The sequence below is a fragment of the Mya arenaria genome, chromosome 12 (genome assembly GCF_026914265.1).
Source record: "Mya arenaria isolate MELC-2E11 chromosome 12, ASM2691426v1".
NCBI classification, from domain to species: domain Eukaryota; kingdom Metazoa; phylum Mollusca; class Bivalvia; order Myida; family Myidae; genus Mya; species Mya arenaria.
The window spans coordinates 34,458,055-34,482,677 of record NC_069133.1 but is presented as its reverse complement, the minus strand read 5'-3'; the positions used below and the strand labels follow the sequence as shown (position 1 = coordinate 34,482,677).

Genomic DNA, 24,623 nt, shown 5'->3' with positions numbered 1-24,623 from the left:
TGAGATAAGACATACCGTGTGGATGGTAAGCATACATGCATTATACTATCAGTCAAACTTCACCAATATCTAACTTGTATATAATAATATTTTTTTATTCTCACATGCAAGTTTTAATGACCAATTTTAAGGTATTATACTTAAAGAAAAGGTCTCAAATTAACTCACCATAATCACAGAACATCTCCGAAATTGACGCGAACATCTGCACGTGGTGCCCGACGAATTTGGTCATGAGGGCCCCGAACTGGGCCGGGCACAGTCGCAGCTGCTTCTCCACACAATTGTGCACAGACTCTCTGGATCTGAAAGTAAGTCAGCATATATCTCTTAACATGTGAATTCAAAATGTATTCATCAAACGTTATTTTTATATGTGTTTTATGATATGTGTTCTTTTTCATGATGTTTCATTATGGCACGTGCATCTCTTTGAATGGTGTCTGTTTGGCCGGTATTCCCGGCCAGTCCCCCCCCCCCCCCTAACCGAAGGTGTATATGGACCGAGACGTTTAATCCGAAATGGTGCATTTTGTGCGTATGTTATTACGACCTTCTCCTATCTTGGAATATAAACCGATAAAATGGGGGGAGGGGGGGGGGGGGGCGTCCCGGCTATGACCCCTCCCATGAAACCGCTAGTGGGATGAGTTACCTGCACATCCAGTGTTTGTCTGCCCTAGACATCACATAGACCGTGGACTCTGCCATCTTCACGAAACAGTCCCTCAATGATTGCATGTCGCATTGCTCCTCTGTAATATAAATATAGATTCAATTTAATTTTCAAAGAAAGGTATGATTAGCATAATAACTAGCGCATGTCAATATGTTGAAATTGTAATTTGTTGCACATGCTCAAATATTCTTGAATCAGCTACTGAACAATCTTATGGTCATACATCATTGACTCCATTCACTGTAAAGATCATTTATTTATATCGAACAATCCGATTAGCTACATCGTTCTAAGATCCAATTAAGATCTGGTGTTCTGTTAGGTAAGGATTTTGAAGGTTAATTTATTTAAGATTCATATTTAACAATGCGATTGGCTATATAAAGATGCAATCTTACTGCCAATAAAATGTACCACAATTAAAATTTTGTTTTAATATACCGAAAAGGATGATTAAATATCGTAAACAATGGTTCTTATGAAGGGTACCGTGTTTAATTTGACAGAAAGATGCAGAAAACACGGAATTTCTACCTTTATATGAGACATTAGTTGATCACTGTAAATTATTAGGGACCCACCATGCAGTCATTTAATATTTGTGCGTTTTCAGCTATTAAATGCAAGGTTACTATCTTGTTATCAGTAATTAATATTTTACAAAAATGCATTATTCAGTACTTAAATAGTTAAGTGTATATTATGTGTATTAGTTTTAAATATGAGTGTCACTTTAACCGTAAAATGTTTCTTTCAAAGAGATGTCCAATGCTTTAGAAATGTGCTTTTTCATTTTTTTAAGCATAATTTATTTCGCTCAAACACTGACTCGCTCAATACCTTCAATAATGCGTGGATGTCAGTTTAATTTGTAAAGCATTCATGACACCGATCTTTTTGAAAATATGAAGGTAAACACGGTACAACGAAACACCTATAATTAAGAGAGAAACTCGTGTGAAAACTTGCCGACGTTCAATATTTAACCAAGTGCATGAGAGGCAGTTCATGCAATGAAGAGATGATATATTTGACTTTATTGTTGAAGAAGAGTAGCTCTCTGATAACCTGTACAGATAAGGACTTTGTGTGGGCGACTTTTTTGATTCACGGTTACTTAACAGACCTTGTTAGCAAGGAAATAAAAATATAGCACAGCAGCTATTCATTTTGAATCTAAAATATGCATTTATGATTGAATTCAATGTATGGAAGTTATTCTATTTAGCACTGAAGATTTGAATGACTTTTTTTTTATTTATGACGCACGGATCAAAACATGAAACTCATTTGTAAACAGCAACATATTCCCAGACTAATGGACCAACTATTTTAAATACTTATACATGCAACTTTTACAAATATTGCACTTGTGTATTTCAAACATAAACATCAGGAATAGTTGTTAATTTTACAAAAAGGCCTATAAAAAAATGACAATAGTTTACGCCATTTTTAAAACAATCCGATTCAGTTGAAAGGACCGCGTTTTATTTTTTGCATGGCTTTTGCATGGCTTGTTGTGTATGTCCTTTCCCAACAAGTTACAGTAGCTGTTATAAAGGAACTGTTGTCTGTTTTGACCTACTTCCATTTGATTTTATAGTCATGATGTCCAGGGGCCGTATGACTTAAACTTAACTTAACTTTAACTTAAATTTAAGATTTAAATCTAAGTGTTTTAATTGGCCTGTATATTAAGCTGACCAATAGGCTGAATAGAATCACTGATGCATGTCTACGGATAAGGTTAAGACCAATATTGAATACTGGCCTGCATACCAAGTCTTTCCAAAGGTGGCCGTATTTTGCCTTTCTTTTTAAGCTGCACTCTCACAGGTTAAACGTTTTGACTTTTTTTACTGGGAACGAGCCAATGTGCGCGAAAATGCATGTAGACCAGTGATATAAGACTGCTGACAAATATTTTTGTTCATATTTATGTTCAAAAATTTGTGTTTTATGCATTTTCTTAAAGCGTCAGTAAACGCTTTAGTCATAAAGCATTAATTTCCGAACGTTAATATGAAAAACTGCGATCTGATCTTTTGTCAGCAGTCTATAGAATTTCGTTTAGGCAGGTCACTGCGTGGGATATATTGCGAACAATATTAGATGGTGCGCAATTAAAAAGCGATTCAGTCTTGTTTGCTATTTGCTATTAGCTTGCTGACGAAGGTTCGTTTTGATCATAATGTCCTTGTACTTTTCATTCCAAAATTCAAACATAAATTTGACATCAGTGCCCAAAAAGCAACGCCCAAAAGTTCAACATTTTAAACATCTTATGGACATAAAAAGTTCATGTGTCTCTGATAACAAGTTTGACATATATCATATTTACTTTATATGGTGCTGAAGACCTTTGAAAATACGCCGCCAAGTGCAAGGTGTTATTTGCTCATAGGTTATAGAGCGCTTCATTATAACTATTCAAACCGCCTCCTTCATAATAATTGTGTTAACAGACTAATTATCTTATACTGAGGAAAGTTCATGCAAGTTTAAACATTATTTGGTTTGGTCTCACTGGGATTTAAAAAGAAAACTATTTAGCTCAAGTTATAAAAAATATTTATTTTTTTCAGATTACATATTTTACATTTAGCATTATTTTATTCGAGTAGCCCACTCCAAATAAAAAAAATAATCAGAGAAATCACATTTAATTGGAGCTTATTAAGGTAACCCAAATAAAGACTAAACCGATATGTTTAGGTTGTGTACCTGATTGCGAATAAATGTGAAATTGAACGCAAGCCGCATAATCTTAAATAAATCTTGGTGAGAAACGGAAGGGAATAGAAAAAAGTAGATAATGACGCAAAAAAAAAAAAAATGTATTGACTAAAAGACCCTGACTTTATTTTCTTCAAATAGTCAAAACGTCCTCAGCCAATATCGGGTTAAATTTAATTAACCTAACACTAGCACTGGGATATATAAACATTGCTTTTATCTTGCAAGATAAATGTAATATGTATATATCCCAGTACATAAAGGTTTATCGGTTGAGATAATGAGGAAAACTTATTTCGCTGGAATATCTAAGCAAGTCATGTTAGAAATTAATGTCACCACCAAGTAGAAGTTTATAGCCATCTTCACATTAATTGTCTGTATCTTTCTCATTTGTGGTAAGATAAATGATGCATTAAAACATTGTAAATACATAAACAGTATATAGCCTCGATATACTTATAACTGGATGTACAATTGAATTCAAAGAGTAAGATATTATCAACACTAATCTTTGTCAAATAGGTCAATGTATTTACAAATCGTACTTCATTTTTGAAAGAATGCAGAACCGTTTCAACTTAAGTTCATTAGTATATGCTGACCTTTTAATTATCAAACCGCTATATAAAAAGGAATTCAAAGTCCTCTATACAATAATATTTGTAAAAATAAATCATGTATGTGAAGAGCTGATACAAATGCAATGATTTAGTTGTATGACAACATTTTCTTGTTCGTTATTTGTATGTGATTTAACGTGTCGCCTCTCACAGTGTGTGTATACCACGTGATTAATAACGTCATATATGCTACGTATGCTACAATTTGCTGAAAATGAAGACTTAAATAAAAGATAACTTTTCTTTTACTTCACCATTTTAAATGAAACAAACGGCAGTCTATACCGCTAAAAGAGCACCGCCTTCGTTTCATTATCGGAGTTTGATGAGATGATTAGTTTTATCAAACACTTCGACAAACCTGTTTCGAAATAATAAAAAAATACAGTGCTCCGTCAGACGGCCGTATTGTGAAAATGTTTGTCGATGTGTTTTAAGAAACTAAACTTTCAATCAAACTCTGGTTAAAAACCGATGGCGGGGCTCCGTAAGCGGCGTAGACTGCGCTATGATTCATCAAAAATGGTGAAGAAATAGTGAAGATATCTTTGTTTAAAGTTGCTTGTGAACAGAATTGTAAAAAAAGTAAAATCACGCTTGTCGCACATTCAGCATTTCAACGCTTTCATCGTTTTCATTTTAAAAAAGTAATACTATTATATTTTCATTACCCAACATAATACATAACATGATAAATCATTTTTTATACTTTTAACATAGGAGTACAATTGAAAACGATGTAAACATGATAAAACGGCGCTTTTGTGTGCTTTATGTTTTTAATATATTTTCAACGATTTCTATCGCCACTGTCACGGTCAGTTATTCACGTCCTGTATCATGTTTAGTCGCGTTTTTAAAGCTTCATGTGATTATATTAACATAGATATGCGAGCCTCCATTGTGGCTAATTACTTTAATGTCAGTTATAAAATGCCATTTTTCTCCTCATACCCGTAATAATGACACTGTAAAAATAATTTTATACAAAACAAATTGATATTTTATAAAATAAAACATAAACGCGTAAATAATATATTTTAATATTCTAGTAATGCATATTATAAAAAAAGGCATGCGTTATTAACATATAATCTTATTACACTTTTATGACATGCCCAAAATAGAGTCAGGATTAATATAGCGTTTTAAAAGGTGCTTTTATTGTAGAACTCGTTCGATGTCATTTAGAACCTCTAAAAATGTGTAGGAGTTACCTTTTATTGGTTGATGTACCAAAGTTTCGTTTAAAAACGAATTAATTCATCAGAAGATTTTAAATCGTTTTATTCGTTTCAAATGTAACTACATGTATTAAGTTCCTATCATACAACCGCGGTCGAATTATTGACACAAATCTCATTAAAATAGATGATGTGTGTTAAGTTAACATGGTTTTTAAGATTGCTATACGTTTATTTTACACCAATGAAACGTCAATGAAAGATTATTTTTTAAAGATGCACTATTACTCCCAAACACATCCAGTACAATTGTTTTAATATACCAAAAAGGATGAACAAATGTCGAAAACAATGGTGCTTATGAAGGATTGTGCGGCGAGGAATCAATCGGAACAACTCGGCCAGTATCCAACAGAATCTTTCTCGAAGCTTACCGGAGACGGCCGAGTAGTTACGATTGGCAAAGTCTGAGACAAAGTCTCTTTCGAAGAGCAAATAGATGCGAGATGCACCCCGGTCACTTCTTGAAGAGAAGGGCTAATCTCCAAACACTGCCTCATCGAAGGTCAGTGTGTGTATACCACGTGATAAACTGCGTCATATATGCTACGTCGGAAGGGAACATTTTGCTTAAAATTAAGATATAGGTAACTTTTCTTTTACTACGCCATTTTAAATGAAACAAAGGGCAGTCTATGCCGCTTAACTTCGACAAACCTGTTTCCAAAATAATGTTTTGACAGTGCTCTGTCAGACGGCCGTTTTGTGAAAAGGTTTGTCGAAGTGTTTTAAGAAACTAAATTCTCAATTAAACACTGGTAAATGACCAAAGGCGGGGCTCCGTAAGCGGCGTATACTGCGCTGTTTCATTTAAAATGGTGAAAAAATAGTGAAGTTATCCTGTTTAAAGTCTTCATTCGAAGCAAAATGTTGCCTTCCGATGTAGCATTTATGACGAAATTTACCACGTGGTATACACACACACTTAAAGTTATGCCTGTGAAAATTGAACAAATTGTTAAACAAATCAGTATTAGTGCTTTAAAACATCTTACCCATGCATGCCTTTTCGGTGCACGACACTTGTCCGTCGGAGCACGAGCACGTGTTACAGTCATCACCTGCTGGAATGTTCGCCCCGTCATCGTACACTTGACCACCGTGTTCGCAAGCTAGAATATAAGGTGTATGTTTTATAGATAATTTTCAACCTTTCCTTAACATACAAAAACATAAGAGCAAAAACGACAACATGCATTCCATTATTTTTAAGTATAAGTATTACGCTATCATACGAGTCACACTATTTGTCAGATTCACAAACAGGCCGACTAAAACACACTTCTTTTAGAAATAGTGTTTACTAATTTGTTCTAATATATTTAAGCTGGAATGCATACATTGTGACTTTAGCTTATAAAATCACTCTCAAATTCCTTTCTTTGGCAGAAACAAGAAATGTGTCATTTTGAGAGGATATGCGAAAAATCGGACCCGCAACCTCTTGGGTTAAAGGCATGCAGGCTCATATACCACATGCTTGCTTTGTTTGTTACATGTAAAAAACACATGCACAAATCGTCGTTTTATGAACAAAATATATATAAGCTTCATATTGATAACTGTCTTTTGCGTTTTCACTCCTTTAAAAAACTTATGACTGCTTTACAAGGCGTCCTTCAATTGTAACAACTCGGCCATCACCGGCATGCTTTTTGGATAGTCCTCGTTAATACGAAAATGATCAATTTTGATTTATGTCTAAATCACGTTTTGGAGAAACTTGTAAATGAATTTTTCTGAACCGAAATATTGTCACTACTTCTCCCTAAAATATTAAATAAGCCTCTCCCTTGACAGTTGAAAACACATAAAGCACGTACCCTATATGGGCGCCGCCATGATGGACTTTTAAAAAGACACGTGTTATTACTGAGGTCAAATCTTTTGGATAATGATCGAGGTGTTCCGATTGAGCGTCATTTTGTCATAATGTATTCTACTCACTTTGCTTTGGTTCGGAGCAGTCATTTTTTTCGCAGTCGACAGTTCCGTCATTGCACGTGCAGTTATTGCAACCGTCCCCCTTGGCAAAAACATCGCTGTTGTTATACGTTGTTTCTCCATATTCGCATGTGTCTGAAAAAATAATATATATTATTGTATACTGTCAATACTCGTTGGCTCGATATCGCTTTGCTCGATATCCTCGTTGGCTCGAAATGGATTAAAGGGACCGATTTCCTTTTACTATATGTATATATATTGGGTTATAGTTGGGTTATTTTAGAATTACAATATTGAATAAGACAGCAACATTATAACGTTAGTTAATATGTTCATCAAATAAGACTCAAACACTTCAACGTTAGTTAACTTGTTCATTAACTAGATACAAACACTTAAACGTTAGTTAACTAGTTCATTTATTAGACACAAACACTTCAACGTTAGTTAACTAGTTCATTTATTAAACACAAACACTTCAACGTTATTTAACTAGTTCATTAATTAGACACAAACACTTCAACGTTAGATAACTAGTTCATTTATTAGACACAAACACTTCAACGTTAGTTAACTAGTTCATTTATTAAACACAAACACTTCAACGTTAGTTAACTAGTTTATTAATTAGACAAAAACACTTCAACGTTAGTTAACTTGTTCATTTATTAGACACAAACACTTCAACGTTAGATAACTAGTTCATTTAATTAGACACAAACACTTCAACGTTAGTTAACTAGTTTATTAATTAGACACAAACACTTCAACGTTAGTTAACTAGTTCATTTAATTAGACACAAACACTTCAAAGTTAGATAACTAGTTCAATAAATTAGACACAAACACGTCCACCTAGTTAACTAGTTCATTAAATTAGTCAGAAACAATCAGTCAGCAACATTAGTTAACTAGTTCAATAAATTAGAAAAACACACCTTAAAGTTAGTTAACTTGTTTAATAAATTAGACAAAAACACTTCAACGTTAGTTAACCAGTACATCAGAAAGAAACATCCAAAAGTTAGTTTGACCAAGAAACAAATTACTGCGTAAATGTTAATTGCAAACAGACTTAGTTAAAACGAAACGTAAGAGCAACATGACAAATATCGACAGCAGAAAACACAAAACAGCGGCAAACTCATGGTCTTAAAACTCTTTAAGCGACGTGGAAAAGTTCTTATTTCATACTTTTCGGAGGTATATGTAAAATAATGGTGTATTATATCCTAATAACAATGCCTTTATCGAATTAAAACACACTGTTTCAATCACTTTAGGCCATTTAACGTAATCGCGCATAGTGCTATGAAGAAAAATCAAACACGTAATTTCCGGTATAATTCAATTACTCGATTTCTCAATTCAATATCAAGTTATTATGGCGTTTGGTGATTTATAAACATGAAGTAAAATTAAATATAAATGTTTGTTGTAGTGTAAGATTAAAATATATTTTATATCGAACATCAAAAGTGATTATTTCACTAATCGCAAAGTCCCTCGTGAAATATACGTTCAAATTAACGGGGAATGGTTGATAGAGGAGATTAAAATAAACACTCGCAGTGTGTGTATACCACATGATACAATACTTCGTAAATGCTACGCCGGAAGGCAATAATTTGCATCAAATGACGACTTTATACAAAGATGACTTTACTATATATTCATCATATTAAACGAAACATGTCACAGTATACGCCTCTTACATAGCCCTGCCTTCGGTCTTTTACTAGAATTGAATTGAGAATTTAGTTTCTTAAAACACTTCGACAAACTTTTCACAAAACTGCCACCTGGTGTAGCACTGTCAAAACATTAATTTTGGAAACAGGTTTGTCGAAGTGTTTCAAGAAACTTATCACCTAATCAAACGCCGGTTTCTATAACGAAGGTGGGGCTTTTTCAGCGACATAGATTGCCCTTTGTTTCATTCAATATGGTAAAGAAAAAAGAAAAGTTATCTTTGTTTTTTTAAAGTCATCATTTACAGCAAAATGTTGCCTTCCGACGTAGCATTTGTGACGTTATTTATCACGTGGTATGCACACACCGACTCAATATAATAGTTATAATAACAACATAAGACAGCAACCAACTCTTCCTATCCAATCTGGTAGAGTATGAACGAAAAATAACTACACCTCACATTGGAGAAAGGGTTGTACGCATTTGCTAGTATAAACAATGAAGAAACTGGACACACAAAGCAATCATGGTTGGTACAATGTTATTGACATCACATAACATGTTGCTAAAACTGACAGAGAAAAGACAACGAGCAATAGTATTACCACGTTAAACAGTACAAGCATGAGTCGACCAGAATATTGTAACTGAAATCTGACAGAATACGAACACCAACAAAAGGAACGACATCAAGAAAATTATAAATGAAAACACCAGACGTCCACAGACACATAGATTTAACCTTGTGGAGGTGGACCTTCGGGGAGCGTGCATAAGGCGCAGTTCGAAGTTACCGAGCAACATAATTTGCCTGCGTCACACCTCGATTGGTCTAGACCTCCACCAATAAAACATTCATTCTCGCAGGGCTCTGCTAGAGCTGGGCATTGACCTTCGTATCGAAATAAAACACATTTATTTTTAACAGTGTATACAATGAAGCATAACAAATCAAAATCAAATTTAAGGCAAACAAAAACAACAACAACATATGCTTTGTATATAGAGTATCGGGATAAAACATGCATGATTGTTTTTTATTTTTTAATCAGCATCATAAAGCAGTAGATTCATCCAAACTTGCCCCTTTGGTTATATTTGTATAGTGGTTTTATCCAAAAAAATGAGTGTTCATTCGGAACTCCTCGACCATTCTTATCGAAAACAACCTTCGATGTATTTGGACGGTTTACACACTCAGAAATCGGTATGTTTAAGTCCGCTGCAAGTAGATCGCGTAGTAATTTAATTTTTCAGTTTAACTTAATGACTTAACTCTTGGGAATCCTCATTAAGTTTGCAATAATACACTTCACTGGCAATGAATTTAAACTTAGATCTACAAAAACAAGCTAAAACACTACATTTAATTACTTATATAATTAATTTTTACGAGCTACTTCTACTGATGTACCGGCATACATCCGAGGTTGTTTTCGATAAAAATGGACGAGGAGTTCCGAATGGAAAGTGTTATGAACAAATAGACTTAATTGCAGATATTATGTCAAGTATAGAATAAAATGCATCGTTGACATCTGGAATTAGGTCGACATCAAGGCCAATTTCGCAGTTGTCTAAGTCACGACAACAAAACTGGTCATTATCAACACACGTATCCGTATCAAACTTTCCACTAATAAATCATGCATTTCCATCACGTGTGGCTTTTCAAGTGAAAGGGCACATGCCAATAGGTGGGGCTTACAACACAAACATCGCGTGGCGGATTCCTGGTCTAGTGCTAACACACTTGACTTTCAATTCAGGCGCGATTCCCCTCGCACCGCTTAATTTACAAATCGTCTTCTTGGAGGGACGTTAAATTGGCGTCTCGTATGACAGTGCTATACATTGGTGCACGTTAAAGAACCAGGGTAGCTCTAACCAGAGTTGCATTTATCCGTGCACTAAACTCAAAACCCCTAAAATTACTAACAATGTTATCGGAGCACTCGCCGAATTGGCCAGGCCCGAGTGAGAGTATGTATAAGCTCACACACCCTTTTGACATCGCCGAACAAATTATTAAAATTGGTGGGGAAATATTTAAAACAAGATCATTAACAAGCAAAACTCAACTAGAAGTTTTTTCTTACAAATCTAACACATAAAGAATACCAACAAGAACAGAAAAAGAAAACATCAGCACAGTATGAAGGACAACAACAGACGTTCGCCAAGTGTATATGGACCTTCGGGTGCGCATATGGCGCATCATGGATAACAAGCAAACTATCTCGCTCTCGTCACAGCTCTAAACATGACTTGATCGTGTGGATAATACAGGCCAGATTTTGAATCATCTAAGATTTGATATCACGCAAATAAGCGTATTGACATGTAAGATTGCATTTGTTCTGCCCTGTTATTTTTTTGTGAATGCATAGCTATGATGGCGTACATTACAAATTACAATAGACAACACTTACTCTGTTGACACGTGTCATTACCACACTGTACTAGACCATCGGCATCACAACGACATGTATTGTTGCATTCGTCTCCCTTGCTGAACGTGTCATTCACGTTGTATGTGACGCCATTGTGCTCGCACGTAACTTATTGAAGATGAAGATAACACTATATTATATACAAATAGTATTGTTTAATGTCAAAGAATAAAATATGTATTGGATATGTCGTTGATAAAACTATATTTGAATTGTTATGGGTAACTATTTCGATGTGATATTAAGTTAAAAACATGTTTTTGTTGCGTTTAAGAAGACATTTCAACAAATGATGTTTGAATTGTATAACTAAATAGTAAATGATTCGTCTTATTAAGGATGGCGAGTGGTAAATTACGTTGATAGAGATTTTTTTAGAACTAGTTAATACATTAAATGAGACAAAAACACCTCAACGTTAGTTAACTACATGTAGTTCAATTATTAGACTGAAACACTTCAAAGTTAGTCTACCTGTACATCAGAAAGAAACATCCTAAAGTTGGTTAACCAAGAAACAAATTACTGCGAAAATGTTAATTGCAAACAGACTTAGTTAAAACGAAACGTAAGAGCAACATGACAAATATCGACAGCAGAAAACACACAACAGCGGCAAACTCATGGTCTTAAAACTCTTTAAGCGACGTGGAAAAGTTCTTATTTCATACTTTTCGGCGGTATATGTAAAATAATGGTGTATTATTTCCTAATAACAATGCCTTTATCGAATTAAAACACACTGTTTCAATTACTTTAGGCCATTTAACGTAATCGCACATAGTGCTATGAAGAAAAATCAAACACGTAATTTCCTGTATAATTCAATTACTCGATTTCTCAATTCAATATCAAGTTATTATGGCGTTTGGTGATTTATAAATATGAAGTAAAATTTAATATAAATGTTTGTTGTAGTGTAAGATTTAAATATATTTTATATCGAACACCAAAAGTGATTATTTCACTCAACGCAAAGTCCCTCGTGAAATATACGTTCAAATTAACGGGGAATGGTTGATAGAGGAGACTAAAATAAACACTCGCAGTGTGTGTATACCACATGATACAATACGTCATAAATGCTACGCCGGAAGGCAATAATTTGCATCAAACGACGACTTTATACAAAGATAACTTTACTATTTATTCATCATATTACATGAAACATGGCACAGTCTACGCCTCTTACATAGTCCTGCCTTCGGTCTTTTACTAGAATTGAATTGAGAATTTAGTTTCTTAAAACACTTCGACAAACTTTTCACAAAACCGCCACCTGGTGTAGCACTGTCAACACATTTATTTTGGAAACAGGTTTGTCGAAGTGTTTCAAGAAACTAATCACCTAATCAAACGCCGGTTTCTATAACGAAGGTGGGGCTTTTTCAGCGACATAGATTGCCCTTTGTTTCATTCAATATGGTAAAGAAAAAAGAAAAGTTATCTTTGTTTTTTTAAAGTCATCATTTACAGCAAAATGTTGCCTTCCGACGTAGCATTTGTGACGTAATTTATCACGTGGTATGCACACACCGACTCAATATAATAGTTATAATAACAACATAAGACAGCAACCAACTCTTCCTATCCAATCTGGTAGAGTATGAACGAAAAATAACTACACCTCACATAGGAGAAAGGGTTGTACGCATTTGCTAGTATAAACAATGAAGAAAGCTGGACACACAAAGCAATCATGGTTGGTACAATGTTATTGACATCACATAACATGTTGTTAAAACTGACAGAGAAAAGACAACGAGCAATAGTATTACCACGTTAAACAGTACAAGCATGAGTCGACCAGAATATTGTAACTGAAATCTGACAGAATACGAACACCAACAAAAGGAACGACATCAAGAAAATTATAAATGAAAACACCAGACGTCCACAGACACATAGATTTAACCTTGTGGAGGTGGACCTTCGGGGAGCGTGCATAAGGCGCAGGTCGAAGTTACCGAGCAACATAATTTGCCTGCGTCACACCTCGATTGGTCTAGACCTCCACCAATAAAACATTCATTCTCGCAGGGCTCTGCTAGAGTTGGGCATTGACCTTCGTATCGAAATAAAACACATTTATTTTAACACTGTTTACAATGAAGCATAACAAATCGAAACCAAATTTAAGGCAAACAAAAACAACAACAACATATGCGTTGTATATAGAGCATCGGGATAAAACGTTCATGATTGTTTTGTTTTTGTTGTTTTTGCAGCATCAGAATGATAGCAGTAGATTCATCCAAATTAGCCCCTTTGGTTATATTTGTCGAGTGGGTTTATACACATTTGTATCCCGATTGTTGACGCTGGGTACTCGGGTTTTAAAGATGCACTATTACTCCCAGATAAGATCTAACACATTTAATACAATTGTTTCAATATACCAAAAAGGATGAACAAATGTCGAAACAATGATGCCAATTATCAACAATACCGGGTTTGATTTGAAAGAAGTGTGCAAACACACGGAATTTCTTTTTTCCTTATGAGACCATAGGAGATCGCATGAAATCTTTTAGCATTCACCAATCATTTAATATTTTTTTTGCGTTTTCAGCTAATAAATACACGGTTATAATATTGAAATAGTAAATAATATTTTGCATAACTGCATTATTTAGTAAGAGGTTGACGGTGTAACATTCAAAAATCGTTTGTTATACATGTGTTTGTATTGATTTTGAATTAGAGTGTCACTTTTAAACAAGCTAATGTAATGGTTACGTTAGTTTGAAAACTTATATTGAACGAGATCAAGCTTTCACCTGCCAATTTTGAGCATTATGTATTTTATTGCGACTGTGAAGAAAGTTATGATTACTTATACTAAGTCACACTCGTTGGCACGATATTGCACGAGAGTGTGGTCTTGTGTTGTGGGGGAAACCGGAGTACCCGGAGAACACCCACTTGTCCGGCTTGGTGGTCACAAACAAAACTCGCATGCGCCCAGGCCCGGAATCGAGCCCGTGTCGCCTTGGTGGGAAACGAATGCGCTAACCGGACAACCCAAATTTTGAACTTGTTATCCTTATAATCGTTCGTAAATTATTATATTGAGAACCGCAAATGATTTTACTCCCGACGGACAAACTGTTCAGATTTTAGTGACAGTTATTGTAGAGTACCTTTGTATAATTTTCTTTTATCTATTTAAAAAACCCTCTAATATACTGTCACAAAGTCGTTGTGTCAACATAAACGCTGACGTGGTGAACAATAATGTACGATTTTAGCCAATGCTTTCTAACTGCTGAAATAACAGAGAACTCGGGATAAAAATAATTGTAGCACGATTTATAAGTCTGTAATACGATAGCTAGTTGATGGGAGGGCAGTTAAACCATATATCATTTTAATTGACTGGAGGGGAAAAACACACAAAATAAACCAGGTAATTTTAACAAGATCAATGGATATGAGTTTGAAGAAGCAGACGAATGTTGAAACGTCTCTTTTGTGATAATAATAATAATGCTTCTTATTATAATAAAAGTAATAAAAATAAAAATAAAAATAACAATGATAATAATAATAATAATAATAATAATAATAATAACAATAATAATTATAATAATAATAAAATGAATAATAATAATAATAATAATAATAATAAGTATAATAATGATAACGATAATGATAATGATAAATGTATGATTAACATATTTTCTCTTCTTTTTTTAAAAAATAATTATTTTGCTATCTTTAAAGGCCGATACGTCCTGTAGTCATAACGTTTTTGGTAAATGTTTTCAATTTATTTTTTTCGCACACAAAACTCTTTCAAATGACACAAAAATAAGATTGGGTCACCAGCTGGACTGGTATTCAATATTGGTCTTAATTGGATCTCAGAACGATGTAGCTAATCGGATTACTTGTTATAACTGATCAATAATAAAGTCTTTGATGTATGGCCATTAGATTAACTCGCGTTTAATATTGAATACCACCCTGTTCAAAATTCACATTCTGCGGGTGGGATACCTTAAATGTTGCCGAGCAGGGATGAAATTACAATTATTACAATTAGAATTGATGAGTATGTTGGTGGTTATGCATTCAAAGCAGTACCCGGAAAAAGTTTAAAAACAATTCAACAATTGTGAAATGTGTACGAAAAGATCCTTGAACGTGAACTGAAGTTGGATGTACAATATAAATAACATGGGGGGGGGGGGCATAACTAAGGGTCGCAACCTTTTTACATAAGCCTCTATCTCAAAACCAAAATTTATATGGTTTAAAATGTTGGCAGGTGGATTTAAGGGAGAACTCCCAAATACGTTTTTTACAATTCATGTCCGAAATGGTACTTTTTGAGCGTATTGCATAACATGTACTTTGTTCTCCGATATCGACATAAAAAGTCAATTTGGACGAATTTAGGAGGGGGGGGGGGAGAGAGAGAACAGGCGGGGGGGGGGGGAGGGAGTTCCTCTGAACCCGTTATAGTGCTGTACATAACTTTATTGTACATTTAATTTACTATTTCACTATCAATTTCAACTAAGACTACTATCAAATACCTCTTTTGATTTTAAATTGAACTTGTAAGGCTTCGGTTATTTCGCACAAAATCACGTTCGATGGATGTAAAAAAAATCTTGACCATTAAGCATCAAAGTATTACAATCGACACGCATACGACAAATTAAAACCTGCCAATAAAATGAGTTTAACAGTGTTTTCATTGTCAATCAGAAGAAATAAGGGTTGATAAAACAATTCTACCTTCAACCCGAACCTTTATTTTTTTGGTGCTTAAAATTCAAAAAACCCATAAAGAACTCCTTTGCAAATAACAGAAAATAATTAGTATTTTTTTTAAACAATGATTAAAGTTTGTTGGTATGTTCTAATAAAAAAGATAAAGGGCTTTGATGTGACGCAGTCGCATACTCATTTATTTTTGTGGAAGTACATACTAACAATCTTAAATTATTTTAGTGGTTTACTTTTTATTGTGTAGACTTACACACTCACTAACCCAGCCACTGCTTAAACCTACCGCTTTACCTGATTTAAATCAATAACAGTTGACTGTTAGATTATTGAATCAGTTGTATTGAACAACTTGAGAAATAATGCCCTCTCACTGAACCGAAACAAATTGTTATCCACTAAATTAAGTTTGCGCTTAACGGTTTGATGTATTTTAGTGTGTCTACGGCTTTACGTGCAATACATTAAAGTAAATTGACTTAATTCTCTAATAAGGCGATACTTTTACTCTCGTTTTAATTCCTTTTTTACAAAAAAGTCATCTTAGTGATAAGTGAACCTTACCGCCCACCTAATAACAATCGTGACTTGAAAGTTTACGAGAGCTTCGAGATACTAACCCTAGGCAAATGAGTCAATGCACTCTGGACTCTGATTTATTCAATCCTTCTACTGAAAAAACGACACTTCCAAAAGTTTTATTTTGACCATTTTATGTCAAGATTCCAAAAAGCCAATTACGTATTTAGTATAATAAGTGAACGTTGTTGAATTGAATAAGTTCAACCATAATTTGCTGCTCTTGACATGAACTTCTTTTCATTAAAAGCATAGACACGTGAAGGATCTTTATCTGTGAAAGAGTTTTATTCACTGTTGACGATCTAATGTATATATGGGTTCTAAATAAGTTAAACGCACTTCATATCAAGAGAAAACAGAAATATTAATTGAATTAAGCCCTGGCTTTTCAACTTTATTCCATTGACCTGAATGTTAATTGACCAATATACAATTGTGGAATGGTTTAAAATGGTATTACTTGCTGAATACTAATACGTGAAATGACCGAAAAGATATTAATATATACATATAAATGTATATAAAGTTAAAACAGTTTGTGTATAATATTATCTTAATTTCAACTAGTATCTGACGTATACTCATCTTTTTTTTTAATCAAACAATACCAAAAAAGCTTCACCATTATACGATGTGTACGATATCCTTACAAGATGTTTACGATAACTGAATATGATGTGTACGATATCCTTACAAGATGTTCACGATAACTGAATATGATGTGTACGATATCCTTACACGATGTTCACGATAACTGAATATGATGTGTACGATATCCTTACACGATGTTCACGATAACTGAATATGATGTGTACGATATCCTTACACGATGTTCACGATAACTGAATATGATGTGTACGATATCCTTACACGATGTTCACGATAACTGAATATGATGTGTACGATATCCTTACACGATGTTCACGATAACTGAATATGATGTGTACGATATCCTTACACGATGTTCACGATAACTGAATATGATGTGTACGATATCCTTACACGATGTTCACGATAACTGAATATGATGTGTACGATATCCTTACACGATGTTCACGATAACTGAATATGATGTGTACGATATCCTTACACGATGTTCACGATAACTGAATATGATGTGTACGATTCCCTTATAAAATGTGTACGATAATCTAAAACCATGGGAACGTTACACTAATATGAAAAGAAACAATGTCCTTATACGATGCGTTCGATACCCTAATATAATTGTCTTACGTATCTTGTTACTGTTTTCGTGTAATAAAATAACATTTTTTAAAGGCTTCTTTCTTTAAAAAGCTTAAGTCTACTTTAGTATTTGAATTACATGTTATAAAAGAGGAAACTTACAATTTTACTTGAATATAGACTAAAGGAAAGCTTTTGATGTTGTTGGTCATAAAATTACAAAAATAACGTTCAAGAACGCATAGTTATCTAAAGCTCAAAGACGTAGGGCACGCTGAACTACTTGTTACAACATAACACGGTAAAATATGGATAAAAAGTTGGTTTTAAAAATGGTATGCGCATCGTGCTCCTCGAGTGAAAAGCAGGTATATGACCATTAAAGTTGTATTCTTCCTTGAACTTCTTATATTAATTTACCAAAGGATGTCAACCTTATTTGAGACCTTCTTATAATATGTATACTCATATCAAACTTAATTCTCTTTGACTATGGTTAATACTCAGTGGACATTTAACTCAGACTTCTCTTATTTTTTGGTGAACAGGGCTGGTATTCAATATTGGTCTTAAACGGATCTCAGAACGATGTAGCTAATCGGATTATTTGTTTTTAATAACTGACCAATAGACTGAATGAAGTCATTGATCTATGACTCTAAGAATAACAAAAGCTTCTTATTGAATACCACCCGTGATGGTTTGCTTTTTAAAGAAAGCGCTTCCGAAAAGTAGCCTCGGGTGCGACGTTGTTTACTGACGTCTTATGCGCAGTGATTTTAAAACACGTTTGACGTCGAATAATTTTTTGGTCATTTTAATTGTTTTGAAAAATTATTTATGTTATCATTTTGCCTTTTAAGATTACATAAAACAATCTGTTTAAAAATATACACTTAAACTTAACATGTTGATGGGCGTACCTCATCTTCAATCGGGCCAACACTGGTCACATGAATTGAAACACTTACCCGGTATGCAAGAGAACAACTCTTGTTGCACATTCACTTGTCACGTGACATTTCTGAATTAACTTAAGCTACATTTACATACAATGTATATATACTCTCATTAGAAACGTTGTCCCCGTTTTAAAATTATGTGGTGTCTACAAAAAAGCGAATTTATATTTTGGCGATTAATGTGTGTCTTGGTGAAACGAAATCTTTGTCCCACTGGTCTATCATATTACACCCAAGAGGTGGAATGGTTTGCTTTACTTTCCAATTATGATATATGAATGTTGATACATGATCTTAAGCTATTTGCCATTGTAACCATACATTTTTGTTCTCCTCGTACACTATGGAGTTTTGAATCTTCTGAAAAGAGTCGTGATAGTCACAAGTTGTGCATTGTTGTCATTAAAGGTGAACAATTCAGAACATCATTTTCGATTCGAATTACACATCACACTTTTAGTATAGATATAATGCGTTTCCGGTCCGGATAGAAAATTCCGACCCGAGACCAGACGCGTTAGCTGGTAACGAGGCTTACCGAATTATCGGCCGAGGGTCGGATTTCTCGATCCCGACCGGGAAAACATGATTGGATTTTTTCTTCTTGCATAACTAAAACTTTTTCAGGAAAGATTGACGCAGAAAACGCATTTTTGTAAGTTTCATGAAACAGTGAGTGCGACGTTGTTTTGTGACGTCATGAAGCCGTGTTATTTAAGATCACTATTGACGTCAAATACTTCTCTAAAATCGCCTGTTTAGTGATTATTCATTAATGTATAAATCTTTCATACTAATGTTTTTGATTGCGCTTAATTGAAATGTCATTGTGTAGTTTTCATATAACCATATAATAATAAAAATAAGAAGTGGAGGGTTGTTGTGCGTAACACATCTTACATGGGGGTGTAAGACGGGTTTTTCCAGCACTGGTCACATGACCGGCAAAAAACACATGTTCGATATGCAATACTGATTTATCTCCAGATTCAAAACAATGGTTTATAAGTACTAACTCGATTAATGTTACCGCCTTCCATGGTAAATTGTGAAAGTTTATAAGGTATTCGATCAAATATCATGTTAATATTATATATTTAGCCAATTGTTTATTTACTTGACCTATGTAATCTTTCTTGTACACAATCAACTGAATCAAGGCATAACGCTGGCTAAGACCGATAAATGTCTTTTGAAATGGGAAGCCATGTTCTCTCTTTTAGTGGTTGATTGGAATTGGGCTTGTCCTGTAGTTTTCACTATTTTCACTTATTTTTTACATTTTCATAAAGCATGTTATATACATGTTCATACTGTCTTTGTATTCGTGGTAATACGTTTTCAAATGCTCATCCCCACTCTAGTATAACATACGGATATAATTAAGAAATTCGCTATATCACAAAATAGAGTCTTTTGAAATGCACTATACAAATTAAAATATGCAATGAACGAAAATAAACAACATTTGAATTTCAGACGGTATCGAGGACACTTAAAATTAATTTGCTCAACCCAAACTAAGTCAACTAGCGGATGGTAAAATGCAATTATTTGAATCAACTGAGTGGAATAAACCTATTTAACACTTATTTTTAGAACATAAATCATGGCTCAAAAATAAATCAAACTATATGACATTTGACCGTGAATGTCGCCGAACTGTGGGTCAAAAACAAATCAAACGATATGACATTTTTGATTTGACCGTGAATGTCGTCAAACTGTGGGTGAAAATGAGTGCTTATGTACTCTTGGTGTCAGGGTCCATGATAACGAACAGTCACCACTCAGAGTCTATATAGACACCGATTCAGAAAAGCTTTTTCATTATGTTTCAAAGAATTATTTCAATGATAAAAACATGTAAGTAATGATACATTTTATGTCGTAATAAAATTCAGCAATTATCATCATCAACATTCAACTAGGAAAATCACAATAAGATGAAGATTATCAGTGTTGCTACATGAGTCTGAACTCAGAAGTGGAATTACAGGAAATATAATATGTATTAAATCATGGCACATGGTGTTTTTCTCTGCACTGGGACCAGGGGCCGTTCTATCTAGAGTCATAGAAGCGAACATATGGGAACACCTCGGCCATCCCCGTCATATGACGAACTTCGGATGTATGCCAGTGCATTCGTAAAAGTAGTTTGTAACATTATTATTATTAATAATAATAATAATAATAATAATAATAATAATAATAATAATAATAATAATTAATTGCAGAGTTTTGAAAGTGTATTTTTATCACTAAGTTAAAAAAATCCAAGTGAAGCATGTTAAAACAAAAAGCAGTACGATTCTTAAAGTAAATGCCTTAGACTTTACTGCTAAATTGAAATAACTACGCGATCTACTTGGAGCGTAGTAAAATGTAAATATAAGTAACATTGTTAAGCATCCAGATTCATCCGAGTTTGTTTCGGAGGGAAAATGCCGAGTGGCTTCGATCAAGGAGCAGATTCGTACCTACGGCAGATTTTCATCCGTAGGCAACTGTCCGACACTGTTCAAAATATCTCCTAGGTACGAACATCCTCCAAGGATTCTTAATGAAACGGCACCAGATGTTTGGAATTATTAGTTTTATTTTGAAAATTATAGGTCCCGTGTAAATGACCCATGCTAAGTTGACCGGTTGTAAACGGCGATTTCAATTCAAGCCTCAGTTTTAAAGTTCAAGTTCAATATTGTTTGGTGTAAGAACAAATATCACACACTATTTTGTTTCGTATACAAACATGGTCTTTCAAAACCAACGCCGGCTTCTACAATGAGCAGTTTCTAATGGCTATCCCCTACATCAATATTGTTTCTATTAAAACCAGTATCTATTCTGGTATTGATTTATTTAAAAACGATATGATCGCTTTTTCACTCTTTGTAAAAATGATGAATGAATTCAGTAATTGAATGTACGTTCGATTTGTAACAAATTGTATATATCATTATTGAATCAAAATGCATGTGAACAAACTTGTTACAGTAAAAGAAAGTAGAATCTTGCTTGTCGCGTCTACAGCCTTTCAGCGCTTTCATTCTTTATTAACGAACAAATCGTGGCTTGATGTGCAGATACTCAAGGAGACCGTAGTGTGCTTTTAAATCTACGACTGGAGGTCGACGCTCCATTCAAGCTAACAACAGCGAATAAGTATATCTAAGCAAATCTATCTACTATTCTATAAAGTTATATCGTAAATATTTCATTTTTATCATTTCCAGACGATATTAATAAAATAAGTATTTTGATGGAAATCATTGTTTTTGGTGTATGTGTGTTTTCAAAATGCTGAAAACAACTTATTCTTTGTAATGTGTTTAATGCTGCTTTTAAAAAGATAATCGTTTTTGTCTGGAAATTTAGCAACCTAGTGCAGATATGTAACGTAACATAAAATAGCATATGTGAACGTTATAAATTTGCTAAACGTATTTCCAGGTAAAGACAAGTTTTAACTATTGAAGGTATAACTGATCTTCGAAAAAAAATACGGTTGTGTCTTATGCAGAACATTATAATGATATAGACACAATATATAAAAAGACAAGTTATTTCTTAAAATATTCTTCCATTATACTCAAACATATGTGCATACAAGTCGGAACATGAATAGATCAAAAGACGTTTTTTTATTCCAAATTTACATCCATTTTCTTCCAATGTATGTGCATACATACGATTCAGTACTTTAATTAAAATAATATTTATGCTTCAACATAATGGTTTCTATATTATATAATCCTGAAAAGAGATAAGAACGGTGAATATTCCTTCAAAAACAAATTATTATTTAGTTCAACATTAATTAATGATTTCTAGAAGTTTTCGAAAAGATCATTTTATTAAACATCTGCAATACAATGGTCGTATGCCTACCTTGTGCCGCTGCTGACGTAAATAACACAAACGCTATAAAAGCGAACGTCGCGTGACGTGACGTCAGTGACGTCATAGCGCGAGCTATTCCTTCGCACACCGTTTTACCCTATACTAATCCAATATTTCGTTATAAAAATAACAACCAAGTAACAAGCTGAGAAATCGAAATGTTAACTGGCATCAACCAAACACCTCATTAGGTGTACGTGTGCACACTTATATAGGGACAACCTGACGACGAATCAACCCCCACACATCTGTTCAGTGCAGAACGAGTGTCAATAGAGTTATATAAACATTCAATGGAAAAAGGAATTCCTTAAGAATCAGTGGACCGTTGAGTGGAGATATAAACGGTGATAGTATATTGCGGAAAAGTAGCGCAATGTCATTCAGAATGGCCTTATGCTATGGTTATAATAGTATAAGCAAACATTAAAATGAATAGGCAAACTTCTGTAAGTTAAATAATATGAAACCATGAAAGCAACTTTGAGCTGAAAGGATTATAACATACGCCCTCTTTTGAAATCCTGAATTCATACGGTTCATTTTAATGTTTAATGCGTATACAAAATAGGAATGGAATATCTGATTTGATTTTTTTTAAACTTTAAAACTAATTCAGTCTAATTATTATTCGGATGTACAGTAATCGACATCGGACATCGTCTTTTCAATGTTTACAATGAGATAGCTCATTTACATATCTTATCAGCTGATTTATAGAAAAAAAAACGCACAAACACACAAACAGCTCAGGGATTAGTTTTGAATCAAAATTTATAATGACGTTATAACATCTAAAAAGCAAACAGTCTTTTAACAAGAACACACCTTGTGCGCAAATTTGTAAACCGCAATTTATCTTCTATCATATAAACGTTTTAGAGGAGAATGTTCGATCGTTCTTTACCTTCCGCTTGACGCATCAACGCAAGTAAAATAGCAAACGGACCCAAAATGTGTAAACAAAATTTGCATATCATGCAAATAACAAAACTGTAAATTCTATACGAATAAAAATAGGGTTTGTATTTGCATGTTTCTAACGCTATGTTTTACATCCAGGTTTCGTTAATGTATACTTTGTGCGCCGCCACCCCCTAATTCAATAGAAACTATTATTTGAATACAAAGGACAAGTACCTTTACGCCCTTTTCAATAGAGCTCTTAATATCATAAAGGAGTACAGCCTGCTTGTTAAGGAGAACTATAAAGTAATCATCATGTAGACGAGGCCAAATTTTACACAGCCCTAAATTGAGATTCCTTCAAAGGTCCGTTAACTACAATTTTGATGTTATCCCGTATAACATACATTTGAAAAATTCACGATGAATATATACCTAAGGAGTTTAGAAATAAAGCGAATATCATGAATATAAAACATATATACAAAACAAACAAAAAATACTGGCCGGCGACGAACTGGATTCCTAGACCTCTTGGACACGAGATTTTGGGAATTGCTTATCTGTAAATAAATTAATTGAATTATGCTCATATATGACGGGCATTGTTGCAGTTTTTGCTTTAACTTTTGTCTTATGCCAGAGCCTTGGTTTTAAACGTTTAGTTGTGTTTTCTGAAACATTCCTAAACATTAAAGGAACTAGAAACCAGATGATACCATTGCAGAAAAGAAGAGGAAAATTGTCAAAAACTTCAATAAAATTGATATCGTTGTGAACAGTGCATTGAATATAACTTATGTATGACATCGCTTACGACAGATGTATCATTCGCAGAGTATTTTTCCGATTTGAAATTTACTGGGTTTGTCTACCAAACCCAGCTTGGTCGAGTTTTGGGCGAAATGCAGATATTCGCTAAAGGATGGTGATTTGTGAATATAGACCATAAATTTGGT

At 33.9% G+C, this 24,623-nt stretch overlaps 1 protein-coding gene across 1 annotated transcript; it reads right to left on the bottom strand.

Moving 5' to 3' along the window:
- Window positions 1-154: 154 nt before the first annotated feature.
- LOC128210631 (kielin/chordin-like protein) lies at window positions 155-22,959 on the bottom strand. The gene is made up of 5 exons (XM_052914984.1): window positions 22,747-22,959; window positions 7,233-7,364; window positions 6,281-6,397; window positions 656-755; window positions 155-305 (listed from the first exon to the last, which is right to left on the bottom strand). The coding sequence occupies exons 1-5, from the start codon at window positions 22,820-22,822 to the stop codon at window positions 155-157; spliced, it is 576 nt and encodes a 191-aa protein (XP_052770944.1). The 5' UTR covers window positions 22,823-22,959.
- Between the last annotated feature and the right edge of the window lie 1,664 nt (window positions 22,960-24,623).